The sequence below is a fragment of the Phodopus roborovskii genome, unplaced genomic scaffold, assembly GCF_943737965.1.
Source record: "Phodopus roborovskii unplaced genomic scaffold, PHOROB, whole genome shotgun sequence".
Lineage (NCBI taxonomy): Eukaryota > Metazoa > Chordata > Mammalia > Rodentia > Cricetidae > Phodopus > Phodopus roborovskii.
Window position 1 is genome coordinate 1,189,781 of NW_026126469.1, and position 22,183 is coordinate 1,211,963.

Sequence of the window (22,183 nt, forward strand, 5' to 3'; positions counted from 1 at the left end):
ATTCTAGGAAGACTTCAATTTCTTTCTTCATGTCTTGTCTTGATCAGTTTTTTATTCAGCGTCAGTAGAAGGTTGTTCCGTTTCTATGAGATTGTAAGCTTTCTTTTGTTTCTGTTGTTGATATCCATCTGTAATCCATAGTGGTAAGGTAGGGTGCAGATGCTGTATCTGTTCATACTTGATTTGTGTCTGTATATATAATCAGTTTGGAAGAAAGTTCTGGGAGGTGCTGAGAAAATACATTCTTTTGTTTGGGTGAAATGTTTGGTAAATTTCTCATATCCATTTGCTTTAGAATATCAGTTATCTCACCCCTTCCCAGTTTAATTTTTGTCTGGATGACCTGTCAACTGGTGAGAGTGGAGTATTGAAGTCTCCCACTATCACTGTTTAAGGGTAGGGCTTCTTTTATGAACTTGGGTGTCCCAAGTGTTTGGTGCATAGATGTTAAAACACTACAATGTCCTCTTGGTGTATTTTTCCTTTGATGGGTAAGTAGTGTCCTTTATTATCTCTTCTGATTAGTTTTGGTTCAAAGTCTATTTTATCTTTTATTAAAATGGCTACACTAGCTTTCTTCTTAGGCCCATTTGCTTGTAATATTTTTTTTTTCCTGTTCCTGTTTTCCTATCTTTTCTATTTGTGTCTTTTTAGTAGGGAATTGAGACTGTTGATATTGAGAGATATCAATAAGCAATTACTGTGTTTTTTTGTTTGTTTATTTGGTGGTGGTGGTGGTGGTGGTGGTGTGTGTGTGTGTGTGAGAGAGAGAGAGAGAGAGAAAGAGGAGAGAGACAGAGAGATGTTGAGAAATTCTCCCCTTGATTTTGCCTGCCTGTGATTATTTATTCCCTGTGATTTCTTGAGTGTAATTAACCTCTCTTGATTTGAGTTTTCTTTCTGCCACCTTTTGTAGGGCTGGATTTGTAAATAGATACTATTTAAATTTGGGTTTTTTGTTTGTTTGTTTGTTTTTTAATGCCTCTTTTCTCCATGTGTGGTGATTGAAAGTTTTGGTGGGTGTAATATCCTGTGTTGTCTCTTAGAGTTTGCAGCACATCTGTCTAGGCCTTTCTTTGGAGGCTTTTAGAGTCCATTGAGAAGTTAAGTATAGTTTTAGAGGTCTGCCTTTATATGTTCACATTCATATACTTTTCATTTCCAGGTTTTCATCAGTTTGGGTTTTCTTTATTGATTCTATTTCCACTGTCAGCTTTTGAATGGTTTTATTCATTTCCTTCAACTGTTTGTTTGTTTGTTTGTTTGTGTTTTCTTAGATTTCTTTAAGAGATTTATTTATTTACTTTACAAGGAGTAAATTTATTCATAAAGGTTGTTTTAAGATCTTTTTCTTGTTCTTCCGCTTTGTTGCAATAATCAGGGTCTGCTGTGGTAGGGTTGCTGGGCTCAAGTAGGGATATATTGCTCTGCCTGTTATTGATACATAACTGGCATCTAGGCATCTGGAATTGGGAAGATTATAATTCTAGATGCTGAAATCTTATCTTTGTTGGGTGGGTGTTTTTGTTTTTGTTCTGTTGCTCTTTCTGGGTCTTATGACAGTGTCATGGCTTTGTGTTGCCTAGTAGGAAATTCTTCTGTGGTCCTAGTAAGTGTGTCTACTGAAGGCTCCCAATAAAAGGTGTGTCTGGGATTGGGAATTAATACTGAGGAATAGGCTTGAGGGTGGGGTGGGGGAATGGGTGCACAGGAGGAAAGAAGACAGGGAGTTCGACAGTGATCTGGGAATGGGAGCAAAGAGTGAATGAAGGCCACACAGAAGGTCTGCTACAGAGACTGGGAAATTGGATTTGGAGGAACAGAGGGGAGAGGTGAGGATCTGCAGTTAGCCTACCTGCTTTCCTGGCCAGAGTGCCCTGCAGGTTTCCAGGGAGTGCTATTAAAGTTAGGGGCTAGGATACAGCAATGAATTGGGGGAAGGGCAGTTAGGAAGGGAAGATCTGTGTGATTTACTCAGGTGGGGTGGGCAAGGAAGGCTGTAGCAGGTGTTCTACTGCAGATCTGTAATGGGGTTGGGGATTGGATCTGGAGAAGCAGAGAGAGGTGAAATCTGCAGTTAACCTCCCTGCTTCCCTGGCCAGAGTGTGGATTGTGTTTTTTGATCCATTCAGCGTATGCCATTTGATTGGAGAACTGAGGACATTGATATATAAAGGTATTACTGAAAGATTTGTGTTGATTATAGTCACTGTGTTGTGTTTTTGTTGTTGTTGATGATGTGTTCTCAGTGGTTTGTGATTAGTCATTACAGTTTTACTTGTTTCTTTTCTGCAAGCCCTTAACTGTTCCTATTCTTCCCTTCAATCCAAAGTACTACTTCCTGTATTTTGTTTGGCTTGATCTGTGGGGTATAGAGTTTTAAGAGTATATCATGGAACTATATTTTCCTCCCCCTTCAGTTGTGGCAGTAGTTTTTCAGGTGCACTAGCTTCGGCGGCAGTCAGGGTCATGTAGGAATTGGAGTACCCTTCTCCACAGTGTTTCATTGAGAAATCAGATGATCTCATTGCAGCTTAAAAAAAAAAACTCTTTTGTTCTAAATATTTAGTGTTTTAACTGGTATGCCATGAGGTGTTTCTTTTGTAGTCTTGTCTATTTGGTGTTTTTTGTGCTCTTCCTCTGTATCTATTTGGTGACTTTGTACTTGTGTCTTTATGAGTGTATAATTCCTTGGCTTGGGGATGTTTTTCTCTATTTTTCTCCTACCTTCTTTTTGAAGATCTGATCTGTGCCATTGACCTGGGATTCTTCTTCATTTGTGCCTAAAATGAAAAGGTTTGGTCTTTTCATGGTATCTCACATTGTGTGTGTGTGTGTGTGTGTGTGTGTGTGTGTGTGTTTCTTTTCAGTTTTTGCTCAATCTTTGCTTGTTAGGTCTAGCTTCTCTGTTTTCTCTTAGAGACCTGATATTCTATCTTCTGCTTGATCCATTCTATTTGTAAGTTGTTCTTTTGAGTTTTCTAGTTGGATTATTAGGTTTTTCATCTGCATTTCAGTTAGAGTTCTTCAGTGTTTCTACCTCCTGGTTGAATTCAGCTTTCAAATCCTGGATTGCATTCTCATCATTTCAATCAGCCTTAAGTTTCTAAAGTTTGGCGGATTTTATTTATTTATTTGTTTATCTGTCTATTTAGCTGTTTGTTTCATGTAACTAGATGAACAATGAGCTTTGCTGTGCATATTTTCCTTTCTTGGACTCTTAGATCCTATTCATCATGGAACTGAACTAGAAAAGGAAGCTAATTAAATAATGATAGCTTTGTTTCATCTTACCTTATTGAAACTGCCATTTAAATGCTTAATTTTCAGTGTACATTCACTCTCACATAAAGGATGTAAACTACATTAGAAATTATCTCTTCAGGTTACAAGGCAGCTCTATGAACCACTTGTTTTGCAGTTGATTCACTGGTTTACGAACAATAAGAAGTTTGAAAGTCAAGATACGGTTGCTTTACTAGAAACCATACTGGTAAGTAGTATTTGGATGTTAACATTTCATTCCAATTTAATATACATTTAGATCTTTAGAAAAATTCCTTATTAACATTCCAAAATATAGCTTTTCTTTTGACTGTTATCTTTTTTGGACACAATACCATATTTATTTGCAAAAGTGATATTCTTAATATCTAAGTTTCAGTTAACATGTATTTTTGTTCTGCTTTCTGAATGGGTATAAGTTTAAAAATTTATATATATTAAGGGCATAAGAGAGAAAGACTGTGTGGTGTATGTTGTGTGTATGAACAGTAAAAATGTTCCTTATTAATAACAGTAGTTTTCATTTTTTTTAATCCATTGTACAGTATTTAATTCAAGAGTAAAGGGAATTTTTAATTTATCTAATTTTCTCTTACATTCAACTTCATCAGCTAAAGGGTGTAGAGTCCACAGTTTACCTTTTATATCATATTCTTCCTGAGATAGAAGAGGTAGTCATTAGGGTCTGGTCACTGGTGCAGTGAGATAAGCTGTCATGGTTTTTGATGCATATTTAATTTTGAAGTTGTAGGAATAACTAATTTCTTTAAGTATTATTTTATGTGTGTTTTCCAGTTATTTTATCCATTTTTGAGAGATGAAGTTATATGTTCACTTAGAATCACCTGGCACACATTTGTAATTGTAACACATAGGAGGTAGAGACAGGAGGATTTGAGTTTAATATCAGTCAGTGACATACTAGCCTAGGCTATACAGGCCCCTGCTTAAAAATTAAAATAGTTATCCGGGTGGTGGTGGCACACACTTTTAATCTCAGCTCTTGGGAGGCAGAGGCAGGTGGATCTTTCAAGTTCAAGGCCAGCCTAGTCTACAAAGTGAATTCCAGGACAGCCAGGAAACCCTGTCTCGAAAAAGCAAAACAAGAAAAAATTTAAAACTCAATTAAATTTTAAAAATTAAATTAAAAATCAAACTCCAGTGAAATATCCAGTGAGCTTTGTTCTTGCATACTGAATCTATTTTGCATCTGTGTAACATTTCCTATTAATTTGGAGCCAGCAAAAAAACATGGAAGTTGAAAAGAACATCAGGGAAGAAGAAATGAGGTATATTGATGAGGACTCCTGTTTCACTATTTTTCTGTGTAGAACATACAGTACAATCAGGGCAATTAGACAGTATAATTACCAATTTTATTCTAGATTCACCTAAATCATATACCATGGGCAGTGAAGAGTCACTGCATGATTTCTTTCTTTCTTTCTTTCTTTTTTTTTTTTTTTTTCTTTAAAGTTAGGGTCTATAGTTCAGCTATTAGCCTGGGCTGGTCTGGAACTTACTGTATGTCCCAGGTTAGCTTCAAACTCACAGTTTTTTGCCTTAACCTCCTGAATGTTGGCTTATATATTCACATAGAACCACCATTCATCATTCTATGAGTATAAAAATAATTACAATGAAACTGTCTTTATCTTGATTAAGGATGGTATTGTAGACCCTGTTGACAGTACTTTAAGAGATTTTTGTGGATGCTGTATCCGAGAATTCCTCAAATGGTCCATTAAGCAGACAACACCTCAGCAGCAAGAGAAGAGCCCAGTAAACAGCAAGTCACTTTTCAAGCGGCTCTATAGCCTTGCACTTCATCCTAATGCTTTCAAGAGGCTAGGGGCAGCACTTGCTTTTAATCATATCTACAAGGAATTCAGGTAAGTAAGCTTTATGTCAAGGAAAGATGTGTAAGACAGCTCTTGAAACCTTTAATGTGATTTTGAAAAGTGCCCTGATGTTTAAGTCCATGGTTGGTTGGTTGGGTTATTTTGGTTTTTCATGACAGAGTTTCTTTGGGTAGCCCTGTGTGCGTTCAAGAGTCTTAGAAACTACAGAAAAATACTTGCAAATATGGTTTGAGAATGCAATGCAAGATCCTTTGAATCATATAGAATGTTTGTGTGGTAAATTAATAAATACTTCTTAGGGATAGACCATAAAGAATGAATGAGAATCAGCAGAATACTTCCAGGTCAAAAGGTTGAGTACCAAGAGCTCTACCATCTCATAAGCCTTCCATATGAAGTCATGAAGAAGTTTTGTTACTTTTAGACTTTGTTCAGAGCAATAGGGTAGTGAGCCAGGTTTTGTCTGCTAAGGTAGAAAAATGGAGAGCACCTCTAATGATTCTCAGGAGTTATGGGAATACAGAGTGAACTTGAACTTCTTTCTAAGAGTTTTTGACTGAAGACTAAGGCATAGAGGCCATTCCAAAAATCCAAGAAAGACATTCAGACAGCAAGATGAGTGATATTCATTTATTTATTAATGCATTCCTTCACTCAGCAGCACAGTGGGAGCTGTAGGAATGACTCAACTATTAAGAACACATATTCTTCTTGTCACAAGAGGACCACGGGAAAAAGAAAGCATATCATATGTCAGGCACTGTTCTAAATACTGCAAATATAAAACTCTTCATGAGGGCTAGAGTTGAGAAAAATACTTAAATAGATAAACGTAAAGGTTTATGGCTGAAATATATCATATTAAATAGTGATTGCTATAATAATAGATTATGATGTATCTTACAGTAGGCCTCTGACTTTGATGGTCAGAGTAGCTTTTATGAGAAAATGGCTACTGGGATATAGAGGAGATCAATAAGAGAAGGTGGATAGATGGGAATCCACCATGTATATTTACATGAGAATTAAGTAGTACTTAAAGCTTGTTATTTATTTAGCTTTTTTGATGTGGAGACTTACATATGTGTGTGTATATATATATAATATAAATGAATGATATTAGTAACCAAATTGCTACGTACCTCCTCCTACTTGAGAAATAGATTACTCAGTCCAGAGCATCAGAAGCTTACTAACCATGGAGTTTGTGAAGAGAAGAGCAATCCATGACCATGGGGGAAGAGAATCACAGACTCTGGATTCCTTTCATGGAGAAAAGAGGACAGCTTTATTTTGCAGACTGGTCTATTCAAAGGGCTGAGCAAAGCTCCTGGGAGTGTCAGGATTCATTTAGAGATCTTAAGGACTCAGAAGTCCCCACAAAGGGCACCTAAGTCATTTCCCTTCTGGCTTTCCGATTACCCTGCAGTTTTCCCAGAAAGACATGTGAACACCAAGGGGAGGGTTAACTGAATCATAGGTTCCCCTTGAATTTAGGTCTAGAAACTTGCCCTATACAAATAGTTACTCTCCTCAAATTTTATGTTACTTCTTTCTTTACTTCATAGTTTTATTTAGAAATATAAACCTAGGGAAAAAACAAAGATGACTGTAGCCTCCATCACCCACTATGGAACTCTGGACATTAAAAAAAAAAAAAAGGGCAGGTCTTATGGGAAGATGCTTTTACAAAATGGACATAGGAATTTGGAAAGAAAGATGGTAGAACAGAGTATGTTAGCCTACAAGCTGCGAGCACAAAAGTCATGCATGATGAGCCACAGGGCTGCTGGCACCAATGGCAACATGGAGATGTGTGGCAGCCTGGAACTTCTACAGAATCAGGTCATTACTGAATAGGGCCAACTCCTAGCTTGGAGCTGCCAAATGGCTGCAGCCCTTGCTGCTTGTCCTGCTGTGAGATAGAAAGTGTTGGATAGTGGCATTGCCCAGAGGCTACAAGCACAAAGGTCATGCCTGGCAGCCTTGGGGCAGCCTAAACAATGATGGGGAGGTGTGTGACAGTCTGGAGCTTACATTGAACCTGCTCCCAGACACCCTGCTTAGCCAAAAGACCACATCTGGTCAACAGTGCGATATGCAAGATGAATCTGCCATAGTTCAGTATTTATGGTGCTCCAGAAACCTTGAACCAGACCAAAACGACATTGCAATGAATATTTGCAGGTAAAGATGTTTGGGTGAAAAAAATATACTCTGTGATACAGTGCAGTTTCCAGTGACACCAAGATGAACAAATTTGGTGGAGAGGTAGGAAAGATGGAGGAATAGAGCAGTGAGTGCATAGTAGAAAGAGGAGAAACTGATGTGACAGCGGTGACAGATATGAGAGAAGACTCTGGTGGATAGGGGAATATGTTGCTGCCAAATAGGGCCATGGGGTGGTGCACAGCAGCCTGGAGCTTATGCAGACTCAGCCCCTGAACATGCTGCCCAGTCACATAATTGTCCTGGCTCTGAGCAACTACAGGATGACTGAGTTGAAGAATGGTTCATTTTCTGGCTTGGACCACTTCAAAAGACCTCTATGGTCCATACTGCCCATGGAGGCAATGCTGGTATCTGTGGTCTATCCTGCTGCCCCAGGCCAAATTGAAGCTTGAGGTTCATGTAGATGTCCATTATCTGGGCTGCCACTGGAGGCCATGTTGATGTTCATGTTCTGTTGTGCTGTAGGGCAGGAGGTGGATATTGATGTCTATGGCCCATGCCATGGCCCAAATGCCATGCAGATGTCCATGGTCTGTCAAGCCACTTGAAGCCATATTGAGGTCATGTTGAGGTCTGCCATGTGGATATCTGTAGTCTGTGCTCTCATAGGGGCCATGTTGATGTCTATGGTCTGTGTTTCCACCAAAGGCCATGTGGATGTCCATGACCTATGCTGCTCACTGAAATTATATTTATGCCGGTGGACCATTCTGCCACTGGGGGCCATGTTGGTGTCTGCAGCATGTGCTGACACAAAGGGCTATGATGGTGTTTGTGGCTCATGCTGCAGTAGGTTCTGTTGATGTGCGTGGTCTCCACTGCCACTGGAGACCATGCTGAAGTCCTTGGTATATGCTGATGCTGGAGGTCATGTTGATGTCCTTGGTTTACACTGTTGACAGAAACCATGTGGAAATCCATCATCTGTGCTCCCGATGATTGTAAAGATCAAGGACACCTCTGTAAGGTTATTGATGACTACAGACTCACACCTGAGAAAGGGAGACATAGAAGGCTCTGTGACAACCCCTACCCCAACTCTCTACCCTACCTACCCCCTTAAAGAAAAAAGTAGCAGCCTATTGGGAAGCCGTCCAAGAGAACTCTTAAAAATTGTTACAATAATGCTGAAGTGTAGTTCTCCACAATTGATAATTTCTGGTAGGGGAGGGGAAGGACTCAGTTTTCTTTAAGGGTCTGGCCACTGGGAGTTTAACCATGCTCTGTTGACCATATCTGCAACACAAGGTGGACTTGGTTTTTTGGGGGTGGAGGATGATCTTAGAGGACTGGGAACTAATTGTTATTGGTGTGCATTATGTGAAATTCCCAAATAATCAATAAAACACTATGCTGAAGAAAAAAAAATGAAATATAAATATAAACTACATAGTCTTGGCATTTTTTGAATGTGACTAGAGAAAGAAGCTAGCTGCTCCTGGGCTCTGCTTCACAGAAAAATATGACAGAAAATTCTGAGAAAGGTGTCCTTAAGTGATTTTGCCATTGTATGATCCAGATGGTGTACTACCACCAGATATTATTATCTTTTTAAAGATTATCTGTCTGTCTGCCTATTTATCTATCTATCTATCATCACATATCCAATTTTCTGCCTGCATGTGTGCCTGCAGGTCAGAAGAGAGCACTAGATCTCATTATAGATGGTTGTGAGCCACTCTGTGGTTGCTGGGAATTGAACTGGGGACCTCTGGAAGATCAGCTAGTGCTGATGACCACTAAGTCATCCCTCCAGCCCTAAACAGTTTTCTTATTTGAGGTAAAAATGGGTTGTAAAGCAGAGAAGACAACTTATGACACACACAGCCTAGTTGGCTCCAGAACTGGTAATGAATGTGCAATGCAATGATTGTTCAAAATGTTTTTCAAAAGTGACTTCCTTGCAGATGAGGGGTATAGTGGCCCGACTTAGGAAGTTTACAGTCACCAACTGAGAGCAGTGACTGAAGCTGATCCTCTTATAACTAAGTGCAAGAGAAGCCGCCAAAGAACTCAGTGTAGGCATTTGGCATTTGAAGCAGACTGGAAAGCTTTTTCAGCTGAATGAAATTTTAAAAAAGAAAAGAAAAATGCCATTCCCTCTTGTTCTTCACAACAAGGAACTTGGATTGTGACATATGGAAAAAGTAGATTATGTATAGCATCCAATGGTGATCACCTCAGTGAGAAACAGAGTCAAACTTGCACCTAAAAAGGTTGTGGTCACTGTTGGGTAGTCTATCACCTTGATCCATTACAGCAGTGGCTCTCAACCTTCCTAATGCTGAGACCCTTTGATACAGATCCTCATGTTGTGACTCCAACATAAAATTATCTCATTGTTACTTTCTAACTGTAATTTGGTTATTGCTCTGAATTGTAATGGAAATATCTGATATTCCACCTCTAAAGGGTTGTGACTAAGGGGTGAGAACCACTACAGTACAGTTCTACTGAACCTAACAACTGTTTTTCTCAGAAGTATGTTCAACAAATGAATAAGATGCCCTGAAAACTGCAACATCTGCAGTTTGCACTAATCAGCAGGAAGAGCCCAGCTCTTCTTCACAGTATCCCCCACAGATAGTATGGTCATGGTTTCTAAAGTTGATTTTTGCCTCATTCACTGAACTTCTCAACCACTGACTGCATTTCAAACATTTTAACAACTTTTGCAAGGAAGATGCTTCTACATCCAGTAGTGTATACAAAATTCTTTCCAAGAGTTCACTGAATCCAAAAGAATGGATTTTTGTGATAATAGGAATTAAAAATATGTTGTTTGTGGTTCATAGTTTGATTAATAAAGGTTCATAGTTTGATTAATAAAGATGTGTCGTCCTTGTTAGAATGAGTTAAAATTCATAGTCCTATGTTGTAGTTTACTTATTCAGATCTTGGTTTCTGTTTCTTTCATAAAAAGACAGGCTAAACTGTTATGTTGATAGTTTACTATGGACAAAATATTTATAATTAAAGTCTTGCCTTAGCTTACATCTGATTTTTTAAATTCTTAATTTCCAAGAAAATGAATTTTTCTAATAAGTGGACCACTCTTTCTTTACCTGTGCTGTGTAGGTACTGAGTTCTAGATCAGCCTGGACTATTGGCTGAGACTCTGGCTCAAAAAACTTTGTTAGTAATTCTTATTGTTCTTGGTCTTCTTCCCCATGTATTGTTTTCTTAAGGGAGATATAATGGTCTTTATTTTTCAGGGAAGAAGAATCCCTGGTAGAACAGTTTGCGTTTGAAGCCTTAGTGACATACATGGAAAGTCTTGCATTGGCACATGCAGATGAGAAGTCTTTAGGTATGTGTTATCCTAGTGTTCTATCTACTTACTGTTCTCCAGTGCCTTGGGGTCTTTTCCAAGGCTCACATGATCCTTTCATGAGGTGGCAGTTTTCTTTTTTTCACATTCTTCTTAACTGATCTGATAATTGTGAAGGGAAGATATCTCACACACAATGTTCTAAATCCAGTATGTAAAAAATTTGTATCTTCATCCTCCAGCACTCCTCCTATGCACTCAGCAGCCAGTCTTAGTTGGCAAATCCTGCTAGGAGGTGTGGTAGTCACTAGCTGCACTGGCACAAAAACACAAATGCACATTCACAATTCAGAATAGAGCTGAACACAAAGGACCACAGAGATATGGCCATTGTCTCTGGGCTCATGATAATTCAGGAAGTAGGTTTCAGATGCTAGAAATGACATAGAATCTTAACTTTTGTCTGGCAGTAGTTAGGAAACTCACAGAATTTTTGAGTTAGATAGAAGTTTCTGTTGGTGCCATTAGTTGGTATAGTCAGGCCCCTGAGTTGGTTGTCAATGAAGGATTAGCTCATACAGCTGTGTGTGGTAACACTTCTCTTTTATTTAATCACATCTTGGTTTTTGCTTAATTCCTATAATGACAGGTTAGGCACTGATAATCTTTTTGTTTATTTGCTTGTTTTTGGTGTTTTAGGAGGGTTTCTCTGTGTGTAGTCCTGGCTATCCTGAAACTCACTTTGTAGACCAAGCTGGCCTCTAACTCCCTGAGATCCATCTGCCTTTGCTTCCCGAGTGCTGGGATTAAAGGCAGGTACTACCATGCCCAGCCACACACTGATAATCTTTTATGCTGATTGTCTATGTGGGCAAATAAGTAAAATTTAATTCTTGATTGATTTCCCAATGAAGATAAATTTTCTTAACCCCTTCCTCCCCCCCCCAAGTTTACTTATTTTGTGGAATGTGTATGTGGGAGGAATGAGTGCTATGGCACAGGTCTGGAGGTCATAGGACAAATTGAACAATCCTGCTTTTGTCTTTGCCCTATAGGTCTTTAGAATTAAATTCAGATAGCCAAGCCTGGTGGCATTTGCTCTTACCCACCTAGCCATCTCATTCTTAAGAAATTTGTTTCTTATTATCGTGTGTGTGTGTGTGTGTGTGTGTGTGTGTTTTGACTACATACATGCCTGTACTCCCATCTGGGTTCCTGTGCCCATAGTTGCTGGAAAAGCGTGTTGGATCCTCTGGAACTGGAGTTATGGACAGTTATGAGTTGCTATATGGGTCCACTAGAAGAGGTTTTAACTGCTCTTAATTGCTGAGCCATCTCTCCAGCCCCCTCTTTACACTTACTTTTAACACACACACACACACACACACACACACACACACACACACACACACAGAGAGAGAGAGAGAGAGAGAGAGAGAGAGAGAGAGAGAGAGAGAGAAAGAGAGAGAGAGAGAGGAGAGAAGAAAAGAGGAACAAAAGAACATTTTCTTAGTGGTAGAAGTAACCATTTATATACATTCTTTTTTCTATATCTCTGGAATGTCCTTAATTCTGCCCTTTTCTATAGTGGCTATATATTAAGCTGCAATGGCTCTGAGTTGAAGTGCCTGGATTGACTTATGGCACCTGGAAGTTTCTTCCAGTCTGGTCTGTCATGGAAGGTTGTTGTGACTATTTTGGATGTATAGCTTCTATTTAGATGTAATACTTCTTTTTGCTTGTGTGTATATACTTTGCATGCATGTGCCACAGCTTCTTGCAATCACGAGTCTGGATTTTATTTTAGGATTTGAAATGTAAGTAATTTATTTATTTAAGCTAAAAACAATCTTATTTTACATACCAATCCCAGTTCCCTCTCCCTCCCATCATCCTATTCTGTATGCCATGTATTTTAATTTTATATTTTGAGATGAAGAAATAATCTGAAGTAAAGTTACCTTATAGTCACAAAATTAGATCAACAGATTTATAGTAGTACTTTATCAATGATAATCTGCTATATGTTTTCTGTGAAATCTTTTGTACTGGATACAAATGCAGGTACAATTCAGCAGTGCTGTGATGCTATTGATCACCTAAGACGCATCATTGAAAAGAAGCATGATTCTTTAAACAAATCAAAAAAACGACGGCTGCCACAGTAGGTGATACTGTTTCCATTTCCTCTTCTTAACCCAAAACAAAGTTAATTCCATCCTATAACGGTTGTCAGGTGGATGTGTAGAAAATAAAGAATTTTCTTTGTAAGAAATGTGTAGAAGTATGGTATCAATAGTCAACTTTCCAACAAAATTTAATAGCTTTACATTTGAAAGAACCTGGTTTAAAGAAGACAATGGTTAAGATTTGAATAGGTGTCGAAATTGACTAAGTTTTGAACCTGAAACAGGCATTGTATTTATATGTAATAAGTTTAAACCCAAGTTTCATTAGTAATTATTTAACTAGAATATTCACGAACTGTTACACAATAAATTTGGAAGTGTAAGAACTGAGTGTCACATTCAATCAAAGATGCTGACTCCTTGTAGAACACTGCAGTATTAGTTCAGGGCTGTCTCACCTGCAAAGTGAACAGAGCAGAAGTGAGCATTCAGTCAGGAATCAGGTCAAGTTTCCAACTCCTACTTAGGCTAGAGATCATTTAGTGACCATTTAGACAGCCTGACCACTGGAAACTTGTTAGCAGCGTTTCCAGGAAGTCTTCAGGGAGGGGGGTTATTTAATATGATACAGTCTCTTGGAAGAGAAAATGCATATTTAGATTTAAGATGTACTTTTAAGATTGAGCATTTTGTTCAAGCTCATCTAAGTGTTAAGGAAGATGCCAAGGTGAAGTCAATGTATTTGATTTCAGAGTACATCCTTTTGACTATTACTCAGAATTTCAGGAGGCACAGGAGTTGAATAATGCTCCCAAGTAGAAGTCAATTTAGTTCCTTATTTATTTATTTGTGTAGGAAGGTTTATCAAAGGGGAGTGAGGGGGAAGGGAAGAGAAAAGAGGTAAACAGACATAGAGACACTTGGAGCAGAAGAGAGAAGATAGAGAAGCGGTTGTTTAAAAGGGGGAGCTTGCACGTGCATATTGAGTCCTTATGCAGCCCTGTAACATGTCTATTTGCTATTTTTCATTATGAAGTACACACATAAAGTTATCACTTTAAGCATCTTTGCTTGTATAGTCTAGTAGTGTTTATGTATAGTCATACTGTTGTACAACTGGTTCCCAAAGCTCTTTCATCCTGTAAAACTGAGACTATTCCACTAGACAACTAAGTTTAGGAAGAAAAAAGAAAAAAAGGAAGAAAGGGAGGGAGGGAAGATGATGAGGATGGAGAGACTTGGAATAATCAAATTGAGATGAGAAACTTATTCAAAGCCAGGCTGAGTATTGACCAATGATTACCCCAGGGGCCCAGTGATGCCCCATTATCAGGATGGTGGTACAGTGCATTGGTCCTCTACTCTATGCAGTATATGGGGAATCATGGTGTGTCTGTACTGACAGCCACCACTCTGGACCTGTGATAAAATTGATACCTTCAGGCATGGTTGCTACATCAGTAATCCTGACTGCTTAAAAATTAAGGCACGGGGAGCATAGTTTGAGGTTAGCCTGGGTTATTTTTCATGTTCCTCCTTCTCACCCACCCTTATCTCAAAAAAGCCATCAAGAAAGGTTGTAGGCTCATGCCTGTAATTCCAATACTTGGGAGGTAGAAGTGCGAGAATTGAGTTCAAGCCCAGCCTCAGCTAAGTGAGACTGTCAAGAAACAACAAAAACAAACTACTATACTTGAGTCTTTCAGACTCTTCTAATTTATAGCATGACTTTAGACAATTGGTTCTTGGTCATTCACATGTGTTAAAATTAGAGAACTTAGATTTATAAGTAGTTCACAAAGATGGGCTTCTAAGAAGCATTGCTTTACACCCTACAACTTTGGGGTTTTGTTGTTAAAAGAACACATTAGAATGGAAATATGAAAATACATGATTCTGTTCCTTAAGTGTATTTAATTTTTTTTTCCCCATAGTAAAAGAAAATAGGGCCTGAGCACTTGTCTGCAGAATTAGGTTTTGAGTTTTCTCCCTGAAATTGCACAAACATATATATATTTTTTGTGTGTGTTGAAATGAAATTGAAGCTAGGTGTGATGGCAAACATAATTCCAGCACCAGGGAAGCAGAGGCAGACAGATCTCTGTGAGTTAACCTGTGATACCTTGCTTACATTCTAATGGTAATATATTAAAAAATGAATATGCCTGTTACCTATGCCATTGTAGAATTTAATTTCAGGTTTTTAAATTCTTGGATAGGTATATTTTTAATGTTGGATATTATGTTAATGACAGCATGTTCTTTCTGTGTAGGGGGTTTCCACCAATGACATCATTGTGTTTATTGGATCTAGTCAAGTGGCTTTTAGCTCACTGTGGAAGGCCCCAGACAGAATTTCGACACAAGTCCATAGAACTCTTTTATAAATTTGTTCCTTTACTTCCAGGTATGTTTTTTTCTTTTCTTTCTTTTTTCTTTTTCTTTTTCTTTTTTTTAAATTAAAAAATGGTTAAGTAGAGAAGGGATTAGTACCTGTACCAAAGTGCATGTGTGGAGGCCCAAGGTCAACTTTGAAGATTCTTTTTACTCCTTTCATCTTTAGCTAAACTCCATAAATCAGACTTAGATTGCCAGATTTGTGCAGCACGTACCCTTACCTGCTGTGTCATCTTGATAGCCCAGGGTCTTTATTCTTAACATTCTATCTAAATTATTGGCTTTCTTTGCCAGTTTGGAGATGCAGACTAATGAAAACATTATAATTCTATATAAATGAATAAAACAAATAACATTTCCTCCTCACTCCTCTTCTCCTTCCCCTCTTCCTCCTCCCCCCACTTTACTGTAACTTAGAATCTTCCTGCCTTCTCTTTCAGAGTGCTGGGATGACAAGCTTGCATTACACTTAGTATGTTTCTAATAAATATAAAAGTAAGTATGGGCTGGAGAGATTGGCTGAGTGTTAAAAGCATTTCCAGAGAACCCAGGTTCAATTCCTATCACCCACATGTCAACTGACAACCACCTATAACTCCATTCCCTGGGGATATGTCACCTTCTCCTGGCCTCCTTGGGCACTGCATTCATGTGGTTCACATATGTATATATAAGCAAAACATCCATACACAAAATAGAATTTAAAAAAAAATCACTGGGTGGTACTGGTGCACATCCTTTAATCCTAGCACTTGGGAGGCAGAGGCAGGCAGATCTCAGCGAGTTCAAGGCCAGCCAGGTTTACAAAGGGAGTTCCAGGACAGCCAGGCTTGTTACCCAGATAAATCCTGTGCCAAAAAATAAAAAAACAAATAAATAAAATAAGATCATTGTAAAAGTTCAATATTCATTCTAGGTTTGTATGACATGATAAATTATGAATATGTTTTGTAAAGATTAGTGATAGGACAGGAAGTTAACTTTGGTAATTATGAAATGATGCAAAAGTAAATTTTGGATTCCCACTATCATTTTTATTTCACCACAGTTTTGATTTTTTCTGTCTCATTTAAATATTAAGGAAGAGTTGATTTGCCATTGCAGCTAACAAAACTTGGTAAACAGTCCAAATATTGTATGGATAAAGTACATGTTTAAGGTCCTGAGTTTATTTTCCAATACCCCTTCCTCCTCACAGATTTAAAATATTCAGAGCAACACTGTTGTAGTTCAGAATGAGTAATAAAAAGTTGCCAACACAGTGTTTTAGTTACTTTTCTATTGCTGCGTTAAAAATTATGATCATAAGCATCTTTGGGAAGAGAGAGTTTACGTCATGTAAGGAAGTCAGAGCAAGAACCTAGAGGCAAGAACTAAAGCAGAAACTGTGGTTAAATACTGCTTACTGATTGATCCTCCATGGATTGTGTAGCCTGCTTTCTTATATAATAGAGGACTATCTATCTGTTCAGGGATAGGACTGCCTTCAGTGGGCTGGGCCCTCTCATATTAATCATTAAGCAAGAAAATGTGCCATAGTCTTGCCCACAGGCAAATCTGATGGAGGAATTGTTTTCAATTGACATTTCCTCTTGTCAGAGGACCCTTGCTTGTGTCAAGTTGAGAAAAACCTATACAGCACAGATAGGGTCTCTCATTTGCCTAGACTGGCAAGTCCAACAGATTTGGGTAACTATCATTGTCTGTCCTCCCAGCACTGTGATATAGATATACACTACCATGCCTAGTTTTTAATGTGGGTATTGTGGGTCCAATTTCAGGTCCTCATTTTTTTTTTCTTGTGCAGCTAACCTTACTTAACCCATTGAACCATTTTCCTACATCCACACTGCTGCTATTTTAGAATTATTTAATCTGTTAAGTCATTGTCACAACCATCTATGAAGAGGAGGTTCCTGGAAGAGAAGAGAAGGTGGCCATAGTTTTCACAAATGTCTAAAGAAGTTTAGATGTTGCTGCTTGGCCTACCATACCCCCAACCCTCGAGTGCTACCTCCACTCAGACTCCTACACTGTTTGTAGTTTCTATGATGTCATCTTCGCAGATCCCAGACATTTCTTTTCCTGGTCTCAGTAGCCTATAATGTTAGCCTATTATATTTTCAACTAAATCTTGCACTCAAAATTGTTGTTGCCTGTACTCCTAGCAGAGACAACTGGACCTCAGTGGGTTCCAGACTAACTGGGGCTAACTGTGAAACTCAAAAGAATCTATAAAGGCAGGGTATAAGTAGTAGGCAAAGCTAGTCCTTTTCCTAACATAAAACAAACAAAAAACTAATATATTTGTTTTGGCCTTTAGGAATGTATCACACTCTTATGGCTCCCCACCACTACCCCCCCCTTTTTTTTAGCAGCCATGGTAGTGGGAATTTCTAGGTAATTATGCTGAGGCTTCAAGGCCTCAGGTCAGTGGAATATCACAGCAAATGTAGGCTTATTTATGTCATGTGTTTCAGGCTTTTGAGAGACATGCTTGTCCATTTTCTTCTGATCATTATGAATTTACAGAGTTTGATTGATGGCATAGAGGACAGAACATTGAGAAGACCTAAGAGATAACTTCCTTCTTCTTTCTTTCTTTTTTCTCCTCCTCCTCCTCTTTTTCTTTTTCATACACACACACACACACACACACACACACACACACACACACACACACACACACACACACACACAGAGTCTGTGTGGCCAACCCTGACCTCTTCCATACTGGGTAGTTGAGCATGGCCTTGAACTCTTAATCCTTTTTCCTCCCATTCTTTAATACTGTAGCGATTGCAGGGATATGCCACTTCAGTCAGCCAAAAGATCCTGAGGATAACTTTTTTCATCTGTCCTAGTTAGGGTTACTGTTGTGATAAAACACTACTGCCAATTGCCAACAAAAACAATTTGGGGAAGAAGGGGTTTATTTGGCTTACATTTCCATTTTATTATTTATCACTTAAGGAAGTCAGGACAGGAACTCAAACAGGGCAAAAACCTGGAGGCAGGAGTTGATGTAGATAGAGGCCATGGAGGGGTACTACTTATTGACCTGCTCCCCATGGCTAGCTCAGCCTGCTTTCTTACACAGCCTAGGACCACCAGCCCAGGGATGGCATCTCCCACTTTGGGTTGGCCCCTTTACTATCAATCACTAATTATGAATATTCTCTACAGCTGTATGATGTAGAAGCATTTTCTCAGTTGAGGTTCCCTCTTTTCAGATAACTCTACCTTGTGGCAAGTTGACATAAGACTAGTCAGCACAGTGCCTGATGAGGTCCCCATGTCTTACTCTGTCTGTAGATCTGTCTCTTGACACTTGCTATATAATCTAAATACCATATTTTCTTCTCATGATTATAATTTTCTTTGGTTCTTAGTGAAAATAATGGGTTGTTTCTCTCTCTCTCTCTTTTTTTTTTTTTTTTTTTTTTTTTTTTTAAAGAAAAGGTACTCTTAATGCATCATCAGTATATATTCTCGTTTGGTTTCTTATCTAAGTTAATCAGTGACATAATCATAAAACCCTTTTTGAGCTACTGATTTTTTAATATGGAAAATGAAATGTCCTTTTTTTTTTGATTTGGAAAAACTGCAACATAAAAATTTTTACAGCAAGTCATTAAGTTGTTATGAGTTGTTTTTCCCGCCGGCCTGGTCCCATAGCCTCACCAGCCCCAAATAACACACAGAGACGCTGTATTAGATATAAAGCTGTGGGCTGGAGGGATGGCTCAGCCATTAAAGGCTGGGCTCACAACCATCAATGTAGATATGAAGCTGTTAGCCTGTTACTAGCATTTCTTATTGGCTAGCACTGTCTTAAATAATAATCCATTTCTATCAATCTAAGTATTTCCACGTGGTCTTGTCTTACCAGAGAGTGGCTCGGGACCTCTGTTCTCTTGGTCCTACATTTTGAATCTCTTCCTATCTTTTCCTGAATTCTCCTTGTCTTCTAGTCCTGTCTATCTTGCTTTCCTATTGTCCAACAGTGCTTTATTCAGTAATCAGTACAAGAAATATATTTACAGAATGACATTTCCCATCATCTCCTCTTTTCTGTCTAAATAAAAAGAAGGGTTTTAACTTTAACATAGTAAAATATATAATGAAACAGTTTTCAAATAAGAACCACAGTTAACAATGTCCAGTTCATTAATATTTAGCAAGATTTAAAGAAAATATTATGCCATCTATCCTATCTTTGTGAGTGAGTCTAAAGTCTTATATGTAACTTAATCTTTAATCCCAATTAAGGAAAACTATAATCATAACTATCTGTCTTCAACTCCATCAAAGACCACAGAAGGATAATTTATAAACTCTAGAAGTGACAGACAACTCATTGCCTGGTCAGTCATCCGAAGTTCTTCTGTAATGCTCCATCCTCAGCCTGTAGGCCAAGTGTGTCTGGCAGACTCCTCAGCAAAGCAGGAAACTTTGTCTATCTGTATTGGCAGTTTGTCAGTCACTTTTCTCTGTGTCCTGTAGATTATCTGGCAGACTCTTCTATGATTATCTGGCAGACTCTTCCATGAAGCAGGAATCCTGTAGCAATGTCCATCTTGTATCAGCAGTTATTCCTACGGGTTCTGCATGTCCAGTTTATATAGCATAAATCAAACAGTCTAGACAAGAGTAGTGTGTCTTGCCCAAATGGCTAGTTTTGACATATTGGAAGTAAACTCCATAATGAGTTTCTTCGACATCCATCTTCCTTTCTGACGAAGGTGGTGGCCAGGAGCAGTTGTGCCTCACTGTGAAGAAACACCCTAGCCCATTTTAAATGCCATATTCTATAGGTCTTTGAAAGGTTTGAAGCATGCCTATCCATCTCAAATACATCTTTGAATATCTTGAAAACCTAACTAACTTAACTCTTAAGTCTTGACTATCATAGGTAATTACAATCTGTACTAATTTATATAATACATTTCTAGATGAGCTATATAAACACAATACCTAAATTAGAGGAGAAATGTACATATCACAAAATTGACCTTAAATTTGTATCAATAAATGAAAATCCATTCCAAAACAAAGTATATATTTCTGTACCCCTTTTTACCTTTAAAAAGAGATTGGTTGTGATTAATAACCATTTATAATCAAGCCCATTTAAATGAAAACAGACATTTATAGACAATATTTGGGAATTTGGGCATCATTCCATCCAAACTGCTTCCTGCTGGTAGGGGATGCTGTCATGGGGATCCTAAGAAGACCCAGAAATACTGGCTGTAGTGTTCTGCAAGGCTGCAGTGTCCCAGCTGTTTTGAATATTGGATCACCTGGGACACTGCTTCAGGGGGTCTTGCTTGATGAAACCATGTTAGTCTGGAAGGAATCCACAGCTTTTCATTTTCTGTGGAAACAAAATAGAAATCCTTTTTCCCAGTAACCTGTCCTTAAACTTAAATTTTGAAGTCAAAGCATTTTTAAAATATATAAATTGAATTAATCCATCAGCATTTGTTTTAACAGTTGTTGCTATTTCCTCAGCAGTCAAACAATTTAAATACAATATACCTTGTATCCTAGATTCTCTGGCAGTGTGAATTATAGGCTGATGATCCTTTGCTCTAGGTCTAAAATCCATACATGAGTGAGTACATACCATATTCCTCATTTTGTGACTGGGTTACCGCATTCAGAATGGTTTCTTCAAGTTCCATCCATTTGCCTGCTAATGTCAAGATTCCATTGTTTTTTTTTTTTTTTTTTTTTTTTTTTTGTTTTGTTTTCTTCTGGCAGAGTAGTATTCCATTGTGTAAGTGTGCCACATCTTTCTTATCCAAACTTTCAGTTGAGGGGCATCTAGGTTGCTTCCAGGTTCTTGCTATTACAAATAATACTGCTGAGAACATAGTTAAACAGGTATCTTTGTTGCATGGATGTGGATCATTTGGGTATATGCCTAAGAGTGGGATTGCCGGGTCTTGGGGTAGATTGATTCCCATCTACTTGAGGAACCGCCATATTGATCTCCGAAATGGCTGTACAAGTTTGCACTCCCACCAGCAGTGGAGGAGTGTTCCCCTTTCTCCACATCATCTCCAGCATAAGTTGTCATTGGTGTTTCTAATTTTAGCCATTCTGGCAGGAGTAAGAGTTTTGATTTTCATTTCCTTGATAGTTAAATATGTTGAGTACATTCTTAAGTGTCTTTCAGCCTTTTTGATTTCCTCTATTGAGAATTCTCTCTTCAGTTCTGTACCCTATTTTATAATAGAGTTATTTGATGTTTTGGTGACTAGTTTCTAGAGTCCTTTGTATATTTTGGAGGTCAGCCCTCTCTCAGATGTAGGATTGATGAAGATCTTTTCCCAGTCTGTTGGCTGCCATTTGGTTTTGTCAACTGTGTCCTTTGCCTCACAGAAGCCTCTCAGTTTGAGGAGGTCCCATTTATTAATAGTTGATCTCAGTGTCTGTGCTACTGGAGTTATGTTCAGGAAGTGGTCTCCTGTACCAATTCAAGGGCACCTCCCACTTTCTCTTCTAAGATGTTCAGTGTGGCTGGATTTATGTTGAGGTCTTTGATCCATTTGGACTTGAGTTTTGTGCATGGTGATAGACATGGTTCTATCTATACACTATCATCCAGTTGTGCCAGCACCATTTGTTGAAGATTCTTTCCTCTTCCTATTATATACTTTTAGCTGTTTTGTCAAAAATCAGCTGTTCGTAGGTGTGTGGATTAATATCAGGATTTTTGATTTTATTCCATTATTCTATCTGTCTATTTTTGTGCCAATACCAAGCTGTTGTCAGGACTATAGCTCTATAGTAGAGCTTGACGTCGGGGATGGTGATACCTCCTGAAGTTCCTTTATTGTACAGGATTGTTTTGGCCATCCTGGGTCATTTGTTTTTCCATATAAAGTTGATTATTATCCTTTCAAGGTCAGTGAAGAATTGTGCTGGGATTTTGATGTGGATTGCATTGAATTTGGGGCACAAGATGATTGATTACAAAATATGATCTCATGTTT

General features: G+C 38.3%; 1 protein-coding gene across 1 annotated transcript in view; it reads left to right on the forward strand.

The window, feature by feature from the left end:
- Positions 1–22,183, forward strand: part of Prkdc (protein kinase, DNA-activated, catalytic subunit) — a 204,977-nt gene that overhangs the window by 50,993 nt on the left and 131,801 nt on the right. Inside the window, 5 exon segments of the mRNA XM_051190977.1 lie at positions 3,386–3,493; positions 4,951–5,177; positions 10,595–10,689; positions 12,715–12,814; positions 15,053–15,186. Coding sequence (XP_051046934.1) covers positions 3,386–3,493; positions 4,951–5,177; positions 10,595–10,689; positions 12,715–12,814; positions 15,053–15,186 — 664 coding nt within the window.